This window comes from Bombus terrestris, chromosome 5, assembly GCF_910591885.1.
Source record: "Bombus terrestris chromosome 5, iyBomTerr1.2, whole genome shotgun sequence".
Lineage (NCBI taxonomy): Eukaryota > Metazoa > Arthropoda > Insecta > Hymenoptera > Apidae > Bombus > Bombus terrestris.
Window position 1 is genome coordinate 8619198 of NC_063273.1, and position 14504 is coordinate 8633701.

Here is a 14504-nt window from a genome sequence, read left to right on the forward strand (position 1 = left end):
TCGAGTTTAAAGAGAAATGGGGGCTCCATTTCTTTTTTTCTATTGCGCTTCTTCTCTCTCTCTCTCTCTCTCTCTCTCTCTGACATAGGAACAAGATTTGCTGATCTTTTTTCTCTTTTATAGCATTCGCTGATCTTCGTATCGCGTTATCTCGGTCGCACCTTCTGCGAAATTACATGTGCATGGAGTGGGACATTCTAGGCGACCTGTTTATTTTCGGGCCGATTCTCATATGCAAGGCACGCCCAACTCCTGAATCATTATTGACAGACCTCCGCTAGAATCAGTATTATGTACGCGTGCCATAAAGTGGAAGACATGAGAAGACGGAGATAGGGAAGAAAATAGAGAAAAAAAGAGATATGCTATCGTTCATAAGTGTTAGGACACTTACAAAACTGACATTAATCTTGTCTTATTTATATATGAGGCTTATCAGGAAATTATTAAAACTATTATTTAGAAATTGTTATCTAGATCTCCTTACTTGATAATTTGCTAACTAATAATATTAAACAATCGACAAGCTACAGATGATAGATTTCATAATTTTATGTCGAATAGGATAATTTGTAAATGATTTATATCTTGTAAAATTGATTTGTAAAACATTATTTGACTTATTACCGAATTTGTTATTGTTATAGAAGAAGATTCATTAATATACATTTAATTATTGGTAATTTCTGACTGACAATTTATCAAATTTCACTAATAATATTAGCCATTTACCAAATGTTCAGCTCGACAAATTGTAAAGTACAAATTAAATAATAATAAAAAAAAAATATTAGTTCAACTGAGCAAATGGGTTCAAAAACTGTTCTGATACTTATGAACGGGGCTGCAAGCACAAAGGAAAAACTACGAATCTTGTGTGGGTTGATAAATCCATTTCTCACACGTGTACCCTTCCTGAAGCTCAGAAAACAGAAACGGCCATACACTGCAACTTTCTTCTTATTCATGAACGCGATTGACACGATATTTGTGCATATAAGTGCACGCGGGCGTAATACGAGCTTCGTTGTTTCTATTTTATCTGGTAGGTTCATTCGTGTGGATATCCGCCAGACGGAGTAATGTCAAGGCCAAGAGGCGGTCAATCGGCCAAATGACAAATTTGTAAACGATTGACGCAAAGTGCACACACTCTCTATTTAAAGTACGATATACTTGGCTTATCAGCTTGTGTATATTTGGTATGACCAATCGACTAATTTGATTAAATTGACCGATTCGCGTGGACATTTCGGCGCTACCTTCTATATACTTACACACATATTCATGGGTAGGATAAGATAGGATTATTTAAGTGAAGTTAAATAATTTGTCTTATAATTCTCCAAAAATTCGATTATAGGAAATGTTTAAATATCATACATTTAAAAGACATGTGTATAGACATCGATCGTAGAATTTATTTTGTAATCTTGTATCGATACGATTCATCTTACGTACATGCATCACTTTTATCTCAATCCTTTTATACACAATTATAAAGTCTATTGTAATATTTTAATCATCTTTCTTGCCTTAGCCTTTCCATAACTTGTCTCACACGTAATAATGTGCAACAGCCATAAATCATGAATAAAGTAAAGGGTGGAAATAATTGGTAACCCGTGGAGCAAAATTTCCAACGAAATTATCCGGTATACCATGAATGTTCAATAAATTTCCATCAAACTGGTCACGTACACAAGGCTTCATGGCATCGGGAAATTCTTTCTCTTGATCGATACAATTTTCGACCATAATTCACTTAATCGTGGAATTAAATATCGTACACGTGAACTGTTACTTCCCTTTTATTATGGTTTGTCGCGTTATTTCAGAAATGTTTAACAAGGTACAACAAATGAAATCAATAAAACCTAGATAAATATTATATAACATAACAAATAATACAATAATATACTATAATAATATAATAAATATATAATAAACATTATATAATGTAATATTAATCCATAAATATTATGTAAGGTATATAACATAATATAAATACTATATAACATAATAAATAATATAATAATATACTATAATAATATAATAAATATATAATAAACATTATATAATGTAATATTAATCCATAAATATTATGTAAGGTATTATATAAGATATAAGACGTGATAATTGGTTGAAATTAATTCAACAAAATAATACTACAGCTTTGTGTTTATATAAGATAATGATACAAAAGCTTTTAAAAATTATTTGTAGGAATCAATGCTACAAGGATTACTATTATAAAACACACACGATGGCATGATGAAATAGTTATTCTAGGTTATATAAATTTATTATATAACAGATTTATCGCATTAAATATTTCTGACAGCTATTTATAACAATTTGAGTGAAGAAATTCGATATGAAAGTTTAAATACGAAACGCGATACCTTCAAAATTCAAGAAAAGATTTTTTTTATTATTTAATTTGTACTTTACAATTTGTCCAGCTGAACATTTGGTAAATTTTGTTAACTTAATCTCTAAATAACATGTGGATGGCTACCCCCAGCAGGATACTATCTTCGAGTTTGACTATCTTATTTCTTTAATGAGGCCAGTGGGGTGTTTTCTTTTTAGACTTCTTTCTATGAGAGTTTTGCTCGCTTCAGCAGCCAACTAGTTTGAATGTGTTGCCGTTTTCTGCCGATTTCTTCATTGACTGTTGGTATTTTTAAGTCTTTGCGTATTTCTTCGTCTCTGATACACCATAGGGCGTTAACTATTGTTCTCAGTATCTTCGAAGGAAAGGTTTTATCAAATTTCTGGTTTGTGAGTGACAATTGTTCGTATTAGGAGTGTGCTCAAAGATGTTACTAGATATCCGTCAGAAGGATGCAACCACACAGGATCGATCGTTGTGTAGGGATGTGGGTCAGGTATACGCCCAAACCCTCTTTTTTCCTTTTTTTTATACGTGAAGAAATTCTCATGAACACCCCGCCGCCTTTCTGGAAAGTATTAAGATAGTATCGGACTTAGCGATTAAAACTCCACGTTGGGCCACCCAACATTTATCAGAAGTACTCCGGGACCGTATACGCCCAAACCCCCTAAATTTTCATCCTTCGTCCCTTATCCCGCTGAACGTATCTTCATAACGCACAATTCTCACACAAAGACGTTTCTTCCCTTCCTCGTAGAATTTCCTTAATTACCCATTGAATTATCTATAACAGAATACTCTTTCAAGCTTTCCAAATTTCCTACAAAAGAATTCTATTTATTACAAATATCATCTAGACTCGATCATATCTAAATTTTGAAAATGGTATAGGGATTTTATTATATATGTAATAAATAAATATAAATATAATTAGCAATATAAATAATATATATAATAATAAATATATATATATACATTTATCTATTTCTTTACAGATGATAAAACACAAAAACTATAACTAATTAACTAACACTATTTGTTAATAAATTAACAAATTACAAGTAGATTAACTATTTACCAAATGTCCAGTTGGACAAATTATAAAATACAAATTAAATAATAAAAAAAAAAGCTAGAGTAACTAAATCAATACAACGCCTTCCTAGGCACCTCCTTTTTCGGAAAAAGCCACGAACGGGTCGATGTGCTATGTACTTCGTACTGCGTTCATTGAGTTCCACGCGAGTATTTCGCGATACTATTAAGTCGCCCGGAAAATTCGTTCCGATTTACATTTCGGTTCGATGTACATTTATCGAATTATATAGGTGTCATTTTGTTGCACAACCTTCCTCCATCTTTCACGAAATTTGAATATTCCATGCTTGCAGAACCTCTCAGGTTTTTCGGCGAAAAACTTTTCAACATGATCTATCATGTGGACGAAATTTCTTAAAAATCGGAACGAACTTTCCGAGCTACCTAATACAATAGGATCGATGGTAAAATAAATTTTTATCAAGAATATCATAAAAGTACAGTTAACTTAAATATCTTCTTATCTTTCAAATTGAAAGTTAAAATTCCTTTATCTTATAATTACGACATCTGATCGTCATCCTTCTTGAAAGTAAATCTTCTTTGGCAGACTCCTCTAATGTTATAATCTTTCTTTTTTTTCTTATTTGGAAGAATTTTACAATCAATTCTCATTGAGAATTATAAATAAATTATTCTGGGATGGTACTATATCGTGTATAATAACTGTTTATCGTATGTTTGATTCTAGCTGAATCTAACGTTATAATCTAACGAATATTTACGGATATTTCTACATGATCAAAAAGATCAATAAAAACTGCAAATTGATCAACGTTGTTCAAGGATTGATCGAGACAAAACATGCACAGCGCGTTCAGTAAGGTGAATTAAAAATAGATATTTGATTCTTACAATATATTTAACATTTAATATAACAATTTAAGAGAAACATAAGTATATCATCGAATCAAAGAATGATTTCAATCGTAGTCCGTCAAATAGTTCAGTCGACAACCTTCGCTGGGATCTTGAAGCAAACTTGGGGTTTGTTTTGTTCATCAACCAAAGACAGTTGGATAGTCAAAGAGATTCTTGGGTAACTCTTTTCAACGGGCATTTTCAAGCGGTAGGTAGCTGATTGTCCTTTCTGCAATGGACACTGTCCATTTACAAGACCCTTGCAGGCATTTTGTTCCGGTAATGGATATGGGACATGGCCACCTCCAAGTTGAACATCTACTACTGGCTTCAGGGATTTTGCATTCTCGACTATAATAAATTATTAGAATTAGAATAGAAAATAAGCAATTTATTTTTGGTATCACAAACACATCGTCAAAATTCTTCTATAGTACAATAGTTCCTTTCTATAGTTTCCTGGCAAGATAATGGAAACAAATAATTCACATCTTTCAATTTAAATAGAAAACTTGAGCCATTTAGAAACTAACTTGTTCAGCTCTATTTTCTGGAAACTCCTGAATTTTAATATTAAGATACAGGATCAGTCTTCCTCTACTCTACCATTCAGAAACGATACAAGTAATCTCGGTGAAGTTGATCACTATTTTGTTTCAAATTTGATATATACGTTGTATCTTAATATTATTTTAATGTTTTTTTTTATCTATTCTTCAGTTATAATTTGTTGCTCTACTTACCAGCATGGAAAACAACGTCAGCCTGAACGTTCGTTCCTCTCACCAAATTGCAGGGCAAAGAGGAACATCCCAAGATCTCCACGCTTACGGGGGATGGACCGGCATTACAGGGCACGTATGATGATTGCATCGAATCAGCAATGAAGAGCACCGCGAAGACGTATACTGCGACAAAAAGTGACCATACTTTCGATATTCAATTAAATTATAATGTTACTTTAGTAGGAAATTCTTGTTCGTGTACCTGTGTGTTTGAATAATGGCATATTTTATTAATATATTATTAAAGTATTGGTATATCAGCAAGTAACAATTAGCACATAACAAGATATTCATAAAAAAGGATATTATTTTTTAAGAAAATTCCATCGATTTTCCAAGCTTATAAAATTTGCAAAACGAACAAATGTTCAATTTGTACAAGAGCATATAATAGGTAAATAGAAATAGATATAAGTTGCCATGTTATATTTATAAAATGTACAGTATGCACAAGAGTGAATAATAAGTTAGTAGAAGTAGATGAAAGTTCGAGATCTTAGTGTTCAGAGTCTGTGAATGGTATCAATAACGATATACGTACCATAGGTGAGAATTGCCATTTCTGCTTTTTGGTATGTGCTGCTCGTTTCACTGTTCGAAGTAACTGAAAATCACAGGATCTTGGATAGGTATTTATTGGTAGTTACTATCTAATCGAGAGTCAGGCATCAGAAACGATTATCATTGTAGACTTTTAAAAACACTTCAAATGGACACCTGCCGACCAGAAAATTATGTTTGTTGTTCTTTTTATCGATAAGATCGTTTGGAAAGTATTGAATCAACATTTGTGTTCATTCAATTGAAAAAAATCATATTTTGCACCTAAACTGATAATCACGATTAATCATTTCATTGCAGGTGTCGAGAAATATTTGCCTACTTTACGAACATTTCATATTGACGTTTTGTGTTATAACTAATTATGTTATCGAGAAAATTCTCCAGATATGATTAGTTACATGTGCCGATATTTCAATCGTCACGGAGTCACTTAACGTTGCAAAGACGAATTTAATTACAAATTAAGAATCTGCTTTTAATTCATCCAACAACTGAAAATATAATATAAAGTAAAAAATCTTGTGCATCTAGCATTTCCTTATAAGACAAAAGAAACTTTTGGAACAACCTAATATTTAAACTTTAATAGTATGCCAAAGGTAGATACACAAGACATATAAAAAAAAGAGTATAGAAGATACGAAAGAAACGGAAAGTATATACTAACTTTTGCCACACTAAACATATAATAAATAACAACAAAAATTAATTTAACAATAGCAATATTTTATATTTTATTTTTGCTTTTATACGAAAAAACATATTACAATTTCATTTTCTTCATTTGTTTTTAACATTGAGATCAAGATTTCCTCTGGACTTCATTTTTATTCCCAACTTGATCTCTTAAACAGCACGTTCGCTGTACCTATCATACAATCCATCCATCGCATTCTGGGCGAATGACACTGACTTTTTAGCATCCTCTTTCGTCCATGCAGGGGCATGTACGAACCTCTCGACCAGTCGATCACGCAAAAAGGTTGGTGTGATTGTAAACAAGGTATGGTAAATCGCATAACGCCATGATTCATTCCTAAATAAACATATAAATAAATATTGTAATATTAGCAACCCTTAGCTATGTGATAAAACTTAGAAAAATTTAAGATCGATATATGATTCATTTCTTCCATTATATCGGAGTTCAGCTGTTCTAATACAGATGTTATCTCAAGTACTATATAGTGAGAAATACTTTTTAAGATATTTATCACTAATCAACCGACGAGATAATGGCAATCGTTCTCTTAGCAACATTGTATTCGATTGAATTTTAACACTTCAGTCGATAAAAATCTTCACTCGCGTCTACTATTTCGTTCATTTAGTTAAAATCGTACGTGCGCTATACTCATCACTCTTAAGTATAATAATTTTCAACGTACTACATTAGATTCTTAAAATTAATTCTTCTCTTTCGATAAAAGAAAATATATATACATATTTCCCAATTAATTGTTTTAATCGTTTCAAAATTTGAATATTTCAGTACGATCAAAAGATCATTTTTTAATTTACCATATTATTTTCTTACTTTTTAATTACACTAGATTTTTAAAATTTCCTTGTATTTTCTTTTTTTATATGTTCGATAAAAAGAAAGTTTTCTAATTGATTTCTTAATTGCTTCAACATAATTAAAATTTCATTTTTATTGCTAGACATACTTGTAGGTTGCCGATGGATATCTATCCAGAATAGCGCCTTCGAAGATTTCATAGATACGACCGTCCCGTATCGTTTGCACAGTTGTATTTTTCACCAGGGACGTGAAATATTTCATATATCTATATAAGTAGTCACCATAAAAGTTTTGTGTCTCTTTGAGCATTACCCACTTCATCGCCTCAAAGTGATCAGCTTGTCGAGTAAATATATTGCTCTCTCGAATGAAGGAACCTATACCACGTGTAAGTTAAGCGATTATATAAATAATTTCATATATATACAATTTCTAAATATGATGCGTTAAATAGCATTTTTTTTCAAATTTCTTGTGCAATACAAAATTTTTTGGAAGTTAAAAATTTATCATTAAAGGGGCATTCTTCTATGAACATTATAAAATATAACAATTCTCATGATTTCAAAGTGATGGTGCGTCTAATTCTTTCCATATATATATATGTTTTGTCTTTTATAATACATCTACAATACTTTCTTGTAGCTTATTTAGTTACTTTTTAATTATACGTAACGATTTTTCATAGCGTTTTAATTAATTGTTTTGTGATTTTATCTCGCCTGCAATAAACGGTGTGTTTAAAAATCATATCTCGCACATATAAGTGATTGAAGCTTTCAGGATGGACTAAGATGGAAAACTCAAAAGGGATCCTAAACAATATGCTTTATCGTTATCGTTTATACCAAAGTAAATAATTTGCGTTGAATGTTGAGAAAATGGCAAATGCCTAAATTGCAATCTCCGAAATTTTATTCTTTTTTCGTTGATCGTTAAATAAAGGTATGATAAACTCAACATAAAAGTGTAATTTTGGTACCGACAAGAGCTGGTAAGTTGTGAAATAATCGGTAAAAATGTCAGACCAGTTGACCAATTTTTGAGATTTTTACCCGTTATTCCACGACTCATTAGCTCTCGTTGTTACCAAAATTATATTTTTATGTAAAGTTTATCATACCTTTTTCATTTAATAATTACCGAAAAGAGAATTAAATTTCGGAATTCGTGATTTAAGCATTCGCTATTTTGCTAATTTCCAACATAAATTATTTACTTTGTTAAGGACCATAACGATAAACACACTGATATAACTTGAATTTTTTAATTTAGTTCACTCTGAGTGCTCTAATCATCTACATCAGCGAGATACAATTATTACGGACGAGATGAAACCAAAAAACAATTAATTAAAACTGTATAAAAATAATTACGTACGACGAAAAAATAATTAAATAAACTACAAAAAAGATTTTAATATTAGACGTACCATCGGTTCGAAAAAAATTCATGAAAATCGTTAAATTTTTCAACGTTCAACAAAAGAACGCTTCCCCTTAAGTAGATTTACAAATAATTTTCTTATTACATTAAATTCCCAAATAATTTATTGTACACAAGTAGTAAGTATAGCAAAATATTTTCTGCATAAAATTGCTCTCTTTTTATAAAAGAATCTTGTATTTAAATTTTAAAATGCTATGCCTTGGTTACCAGGAACGACGCAAACAACTCTGATGCCATACTTCTTCAACTCCACCCTAAGGGCAATGGCCCAGGCGCTAATAGCAGCCTTGGTTCCACTATAAACTGAAGCTCCTGGAATTGGCTGCGTCTTACAGTGGCTCGAGACTACAATAATCCGACTATAATGGGCGCGGATAATCGGCATCAATTCTTGTGTGACTACCAGAGCACCGAGAAAGTTAACTTCCAACTGATTCTTAAGCTGCCCATACGTTTGCCATTCGAATTCGCCGAAGACCATCACGGCTGCGTTATTGATTACACATCGTAACACTGGAATCGATATTCTATTATATAGGTATACTCGTTTCATTTGTTTTTTTCTTTTAAACCAGTTAACATTCTTCCAAAATTTACCCAAATTCATTCGAATGCTCTATTAACAATTTGTATGATTATATCTTTCTTAGACTATGGTTATAAATTACCCATATTAGTGACAATGGTTACCTGAGATCCGTGAAACGAAACAAGTGACACAAGATATGGTTAGTATTTCAGCTGTTATATGAGCCGCTCAAAAGCAGAAAGCAGAAAAGGAAAGTAATGATATTAAAAGTTCTATATTTTAGCTTACCTTGCAATTTTCTAGTATTTATATTATCTCCTTATAATAAATAAGCTCATAGCAGTGAGTAAACTGTTCTTTAAAAATTGGATACCAATCTTATATTTTGGTATGTAATGAAAATAAGAAATTGATAAGTTGTACTGAGAGACTCATATATTCATATCAGAGCGAGAAATATGCAGTGTGAGTGAGATAGAGAGAATGGCTCGTCTGATGATTCATTAGTACAAGTACATACATTTCTAGCATTTTCATGTCTAGAATTGACCCTACAAATATTTCACACGTATTTTATAGTACCCTGTATAGATTTTTATGAGTGTATACATCTCAGTGATTAGATGTATCATCTGTTGGACCATGTTAGTATGCACATTCATTGTAATCATAGACTTGATCGTGCTAAGTAATTTACCTAATTTCTTTTCCGCTATAGTACGACGAACGGAATCCGTGAAACCTGTAGTGCTATTCGGTTCCATGAGATCTAAAGGGAAAACAATTACCCCTTCATCCTCTAGTTTTTGAACCGCGGGAGATTCCATTTGCAATACACCCGCTATTACAGTTGCCCCCAGTTGTCGGCAATGTAGAGCCAGACTGTATCCTAATCCTGAACCGCAGCCAGTTATGACAACCACATCTTTCGAGGTCAGTTCGTCTCGAGATTTTAGATGACAATATAGGTAAGAAACACCTGAAAGATTATTCGAAAAATCCTTTTCCACATCTTAATAACGTATGTTATTAACACGTTCCGTGTTGGACCGATTTTTGGTTACTTTCCGTTCAGGCTGCGTGGGGCGTACACGCTCTACGTTATTACGATTAATAGTTTTGCTTCTGATAGATTTACTTATACCTCACAATTTTTTGCATATATTTAAATAGTGCAAACAACATAACTATAAAGAAAAGGATGTGTTGTTTAAGATGTATTAGACATCAAAGCACTAAATTTAATTTTTAATCGTTTGAATCCCAAGCAGCGCAATCGCGCTGTTCAAATTTTGTGTCGAAAAGTCCCAGTACATTTGAACATAACGGTACTGACGGTATTTTGTATTTCATTGTTATCTTCTCAATAATTTTTATTGAACAAAATTTGAAATATTTATAAACTAATAGTACGCATATATAGTAATATAGATATATTCCATAAAAATAAAAAATATGACGAGCGCTATTGCGCCGCTTTTTTCTCTTCGCAATCGATTAAGACAAGCGCTACCGCACTGTTTGGGACTTTTCGACTCTATTTTTTTAGAGACTCCTGACATTCAAACGGTTAAGGAACTCTTTTAACAAACACATAGTTGAAGATTTACTCTACCCTAAAATTCCAAATGGCTGAAACGGAAGTATGCGCCCCACGCGGCACGGAGCGCGTGAATTTATAATTTGATAGAGATAGTGTTACATTTTTTTATTAAAATTTTACAATAATTTTTAATTTGCTATTTGAATATATTTAACCAGACTAAACTAATGAAACAATTAGATAACAAAGTATCGTAGTTATATTGAATCATTGATCTTCCCGCTGATGTCGCATTTTGATAGACCCAGCCTACCAATCAATAGGAAGGAAGATAAAATGTGCGTTTATGTATGTATAGTCAGAGAGGACTTCCTCTCTGATATATTTAAATGGATGCGTTTAATTCACAATTCAAAGATATATTCGATACGATATTCATTATACTAATATATCTTATCATGATTTAAAATTCATTTGGTTTTTTTTGTTTTGTTTATCTGCTTCGTATAAAAAATTTGTGTACTATCAATAAAAGCTAATTAATTATAATAAATATTATGTTCTTACCGATACCACACAAGGACACCGTTGGAACCAAGTACTTATGTCCCTTGTTCCATAAATAATAAAGGCCTATCGAAGTCGCTACATCTGCTAGGAATATCCCAGAGTACCTCTTGATATATCCAAATAATCCCATTTTAAAATTAATACGGTATCAAATTTACAGATATTTCACCTCTCAGGTGGCACTGTTCGGATAAGTTAATTCTATGTCTTTCTATACTTTATTTGTATGTATAAAATTCTTGTAAAAAGATAGAGAAAAAAGAAAGACTACGGATATAATACACTTCACACAGTAAAAAGAAGCAGATAAAATTTTGATATGATATACGTGAAATATTTATACATATAATACTAGGATCAAGGTTCTGATTTTATGAATTATGACAGTATAACTGTTTATTAATAAGAATGTACTTGTAATTAATGTCTCTTTAATTAATGTCTCTAGTAATTAATATATGAATTCACAATATGGAAATCACCATAGAATCACTTAGATCACTACGTATAAGCAGTAAGAATCAGAAGGATGAATAAAAACACACAAGGAGACGAAGCGGTGATATTCTCGTCTTGATTACAAATGGCTGCTATGAGACGCGTGCAGAAAGAAAGAAACCTAAATATCCCCACTCTTTCATAATGCTTCACGATGAGTCCTCTCAAAATTCCAACGGTAATACGCCATGTAATACACAAAATGTGTATAACTCAAAAACAAAGTAAAATTTAACGATCATATAAGCATGATATAATATTTCTATTTATTACAAAAGTAAAGGTTTTCTTTTCTTTTTCTATAAACTAGTTTCTTTTAGTATAAAATTGATTCGATATGCCAGAGTTTGATCTGTTAAGAGGTGTTAATATTTCATGAACGAATATTTCTCTCGGTTCGGTTGCCAGACTCTGATTTGAATTGTAAACATGTACACAATGTATGAATAAATGGAATACGATGAAGTTTCTAAATGCTACTACCACAGTCCTATATTGTTAGTGTTACTAAGCACAACTTAAAAGATTTGCTTTTTAACGTATACACATTCCCGGTCTTTCGATCGAAAAAATGTTGGAAACAATACTACAAAATCGACGTTTTAAATAAACTATAATACCGTTTTAAAATAAACATAACAACATAAACAACAAAGTAGCGCGTTTCTAATTAATGTCACTCCTATGACAGTTACAAAATCTTGTCTGCACATAGTTCGTTCCTATTATTAGCGGAAATGATATTGGCAACGTTCTTTTCTTTCTTTCGTTTAATTTTGCATATGATAGTATAAAAAACTCTTTCGTATAATCATTACACAAAATTTCTTGTAAATTTATAAGTCTTTACAGAGTGAAATATACAGCTTAATATTAAGGCATACTTTACATAAAAATTAACAAATATTGGTTAGCAGTATACTATATCTTATGCTAGTTATTTCTTTAGAATGAAATCATAAGACAGTGAATACATATTCGTTCGACTATAATCCAAAATTATTACATTATCTTACAAGCTTCATTTATTATTCTCATATGTATTATACGTCTTCGTTTACGTGGTACTCCTACAATTTTCTTCAAACATCATTTTGAAATGTGGAGTATATTAAATACCAGCGGGTTTATCAGCAACTAAAATGTTCGGATCTGCGCGAAGATCGTAACTTGGATCGCCGTCTGTAGCTATTCGTCCAAGCCACGAGAATAAAATTAACATTCCAATGAAAGCTAATATTACCATGATTCCTAGCACCGTATATCTCCTGTATTGCGGACTGGGTGTATTTCTACGTCGCGTTGGTGGGCTAACTATCAACTTCCACCACCTTAAGAACCATTCAATGGCAGGCTTTCTTCTGTATTTATTTTCATCATGATCAAATGATATTTCTTTTGGATCGTCATATGCTTCGCAAACTTTTCTTGATGTTGACTGTGACAATCCCATGGATGAATCGATATTTACAATTGAATAAGGTGGCCCAACCTTTTGATTATTTAAATGCACATTATTTATGTTAGTATGAACTGAGTTAACATTGCTAACAGAACGTGATGTAGCAGTTGATGGTGATGAAGTTGTTAGTGTGTGGTTCTGATACGAAGTGGTCTCAATTCTCAATGAAGGATGCTCCTGTTCTGGTTTTTGCTCTCTGTCTTCACTGAGCTATAAAAGATAATTTCAATATATAGATGTTCTCTATATGTATGTTATGTACTTTATTATGTACATTTAAATATAATACATACCAAAGGTAAACCTAAACCAGCTCTTGCCCAATTTACTCCTGCTAACTTTTCTCTCAACACATCTGCCACAGGAGAAACCAATTTTGAGTCAGGAAATATGCGTTCCTTGCAAGTTGGACATGTGTATCCTGCTGGTGCTGTAGTTTCTGGTAATTCCCTGGCATATTTGTCCAAACATGCCCAATGATACATGTGATAACATGTTAGCCGAACACAATCTCCTTCACTTAAATTTACTGAGCATAATGTACATACTGGATTGTAATCATGGTCATGTAGCCACAAAATATACGATTGAACAATACACTGAAAAAAATATAAATATTTATCAGTTAAGTAATCTTAATATAGATGAAAAAAAGGACGAGAATTACTTTGACTGGAAAAGTCAGTTAGTGAAATTTATTTGTTCATGATTTCGTCAAAGTACATTCTTTACAAATTGTTTTATGAAAAATAGAATACAATACCTTTGGATGGTTCGTAACCATGCAATGTTCACAAACATTGACACGGTGTTCAAAACAAAACAGATTTGTAACTCTTCTTTTCGGACACTTGCATAGCCCCATAGTTACGACAAAAGTAATACGTTTATAACATTAAATAAATTATCAACAATACAATAAAAAACTAGTTGCTTAAAAACACTTTTATAAACGAATAATTTTATATGACATTTCGTGATCTTACAAAATTTTAAGCTACATTATGTGGTACGGGTTCCATCTTTCATCAGCCACGTCGTCTGACATTTTTCACAAATGGTACAGAAGAATGGACCAATAAGATTCTTCGATTCACCGGTAACGGATAAACATCCATAAGTTATTTTACACGTTCTCCGATTTATATACAAGAAAACTATTCGTTTATAAAATAATATTAAAACTGATATTTTTTTCACACTGAAAGAATCTTTCTTT

General features: G+C 31.8%; 3 protein-coding genes and 1 long non-coding RNA gene across 6 annotated transcripts; 1 reads left to right on the forward strand and 3 right to left on the reverse strand.

The window, feature by feature from the left end:
- Positions 1-4342: 4342 nt before the first annotated feature.
- Positions 4343-5836, reverse strand: LOC100647216 (NPC intracellular cholesterol transporter 2-like). 2 transcript variants are annotated; one of them, XM_003395399.4, is made up of 3 exons: positions 5687-5836; positions 5104-5268; positions 4343-4711 (listed from the first exon to the last, which is right to left on the reverse strand). In XM_003395399.4, exons 1-3 carry the CDS (start codon positions 5703-5705, stop codon positions 4446-4448), a joined length of 450 nt encoding a protein of 149 aa, XP_003395447.1. In that variant the 5' UTR covers positions 5706-5836; the 3' UTR covers positions 4343-4445. The 2 variants fall into 2 exon arrangements, with proteins under 2 accessions (XP_003395447.1, XP_048261802.1); XM_048405845.1 differs by having other exon boundaries at positions 5104-5289; positions 5687-5812.
- A 578-nt stretch (positions 5837-6414) lies between these two features.
- Positions 6415-11584, reverse strand: LOC100645241 (estradiol 17-beta-dehydrogenase 2). Of its 2 annotated transcripts, none has more exons than XM_003395307.4 (5): positions 11323-11584; positions 9910-10191; positions 8891-9196; positions 7380-7611; positions 6415-6745 (listed from the first exon to the last, which is right to left on the reverse strand). In XM_003395307.4, exons 1-5 carry the CDS (start codon positions 11453-11455, stop codon positions 6556-6558), a joined length of 1143 nt encoding a protein of 380 aa, XP_003395355.1. In that variant the 5' UTR covers positions 11456-11584; the 3' UTR covers positions 6415-6555. The 2 variants fall into 2 exon arrangements, with proteins under 2 accessions (XP_003395355.1, XP_012163872.1); XM_012308482.3 differs by having other exon boundaries at positions 8882-9196.
- LOC125385114 lies at positions 9085-9499 on the forward strand. The gene is made up of 2 exons (XR_007224083.1): positions 9085-9221; positions 9334-9499. It is a non-coding gene; the product is annotated as an uncharacterized LOC125385114 (long non-coding RNA).
- A 1047-nt stretch (positions 11585-12631) lies between the features above and the next one.
- LOC100646902 (zinc finger protein-like 1) lies at positions 12632-14492 on the reverse strand. Its single transcript, XM_003395396.4, has 3 exons — positions 14049-14492; positions 13579-13884; positions 12632-13495 (listed from the first exon to the last, which is right to left on the reverse strand). The coding sequence occupies exons 1-3, from the start codon at positions 14148-14150 to the stop codon at positions 12935-12937; spliced, it is 969 nt and encodes a 322-aa protein (XP_003395444.1). The 5' UTR covers positions 14151-14492; the 3' UTR covers positions 12632-12934.
- Positions 14493-14504: the final 12 nt, after the last annotated feature.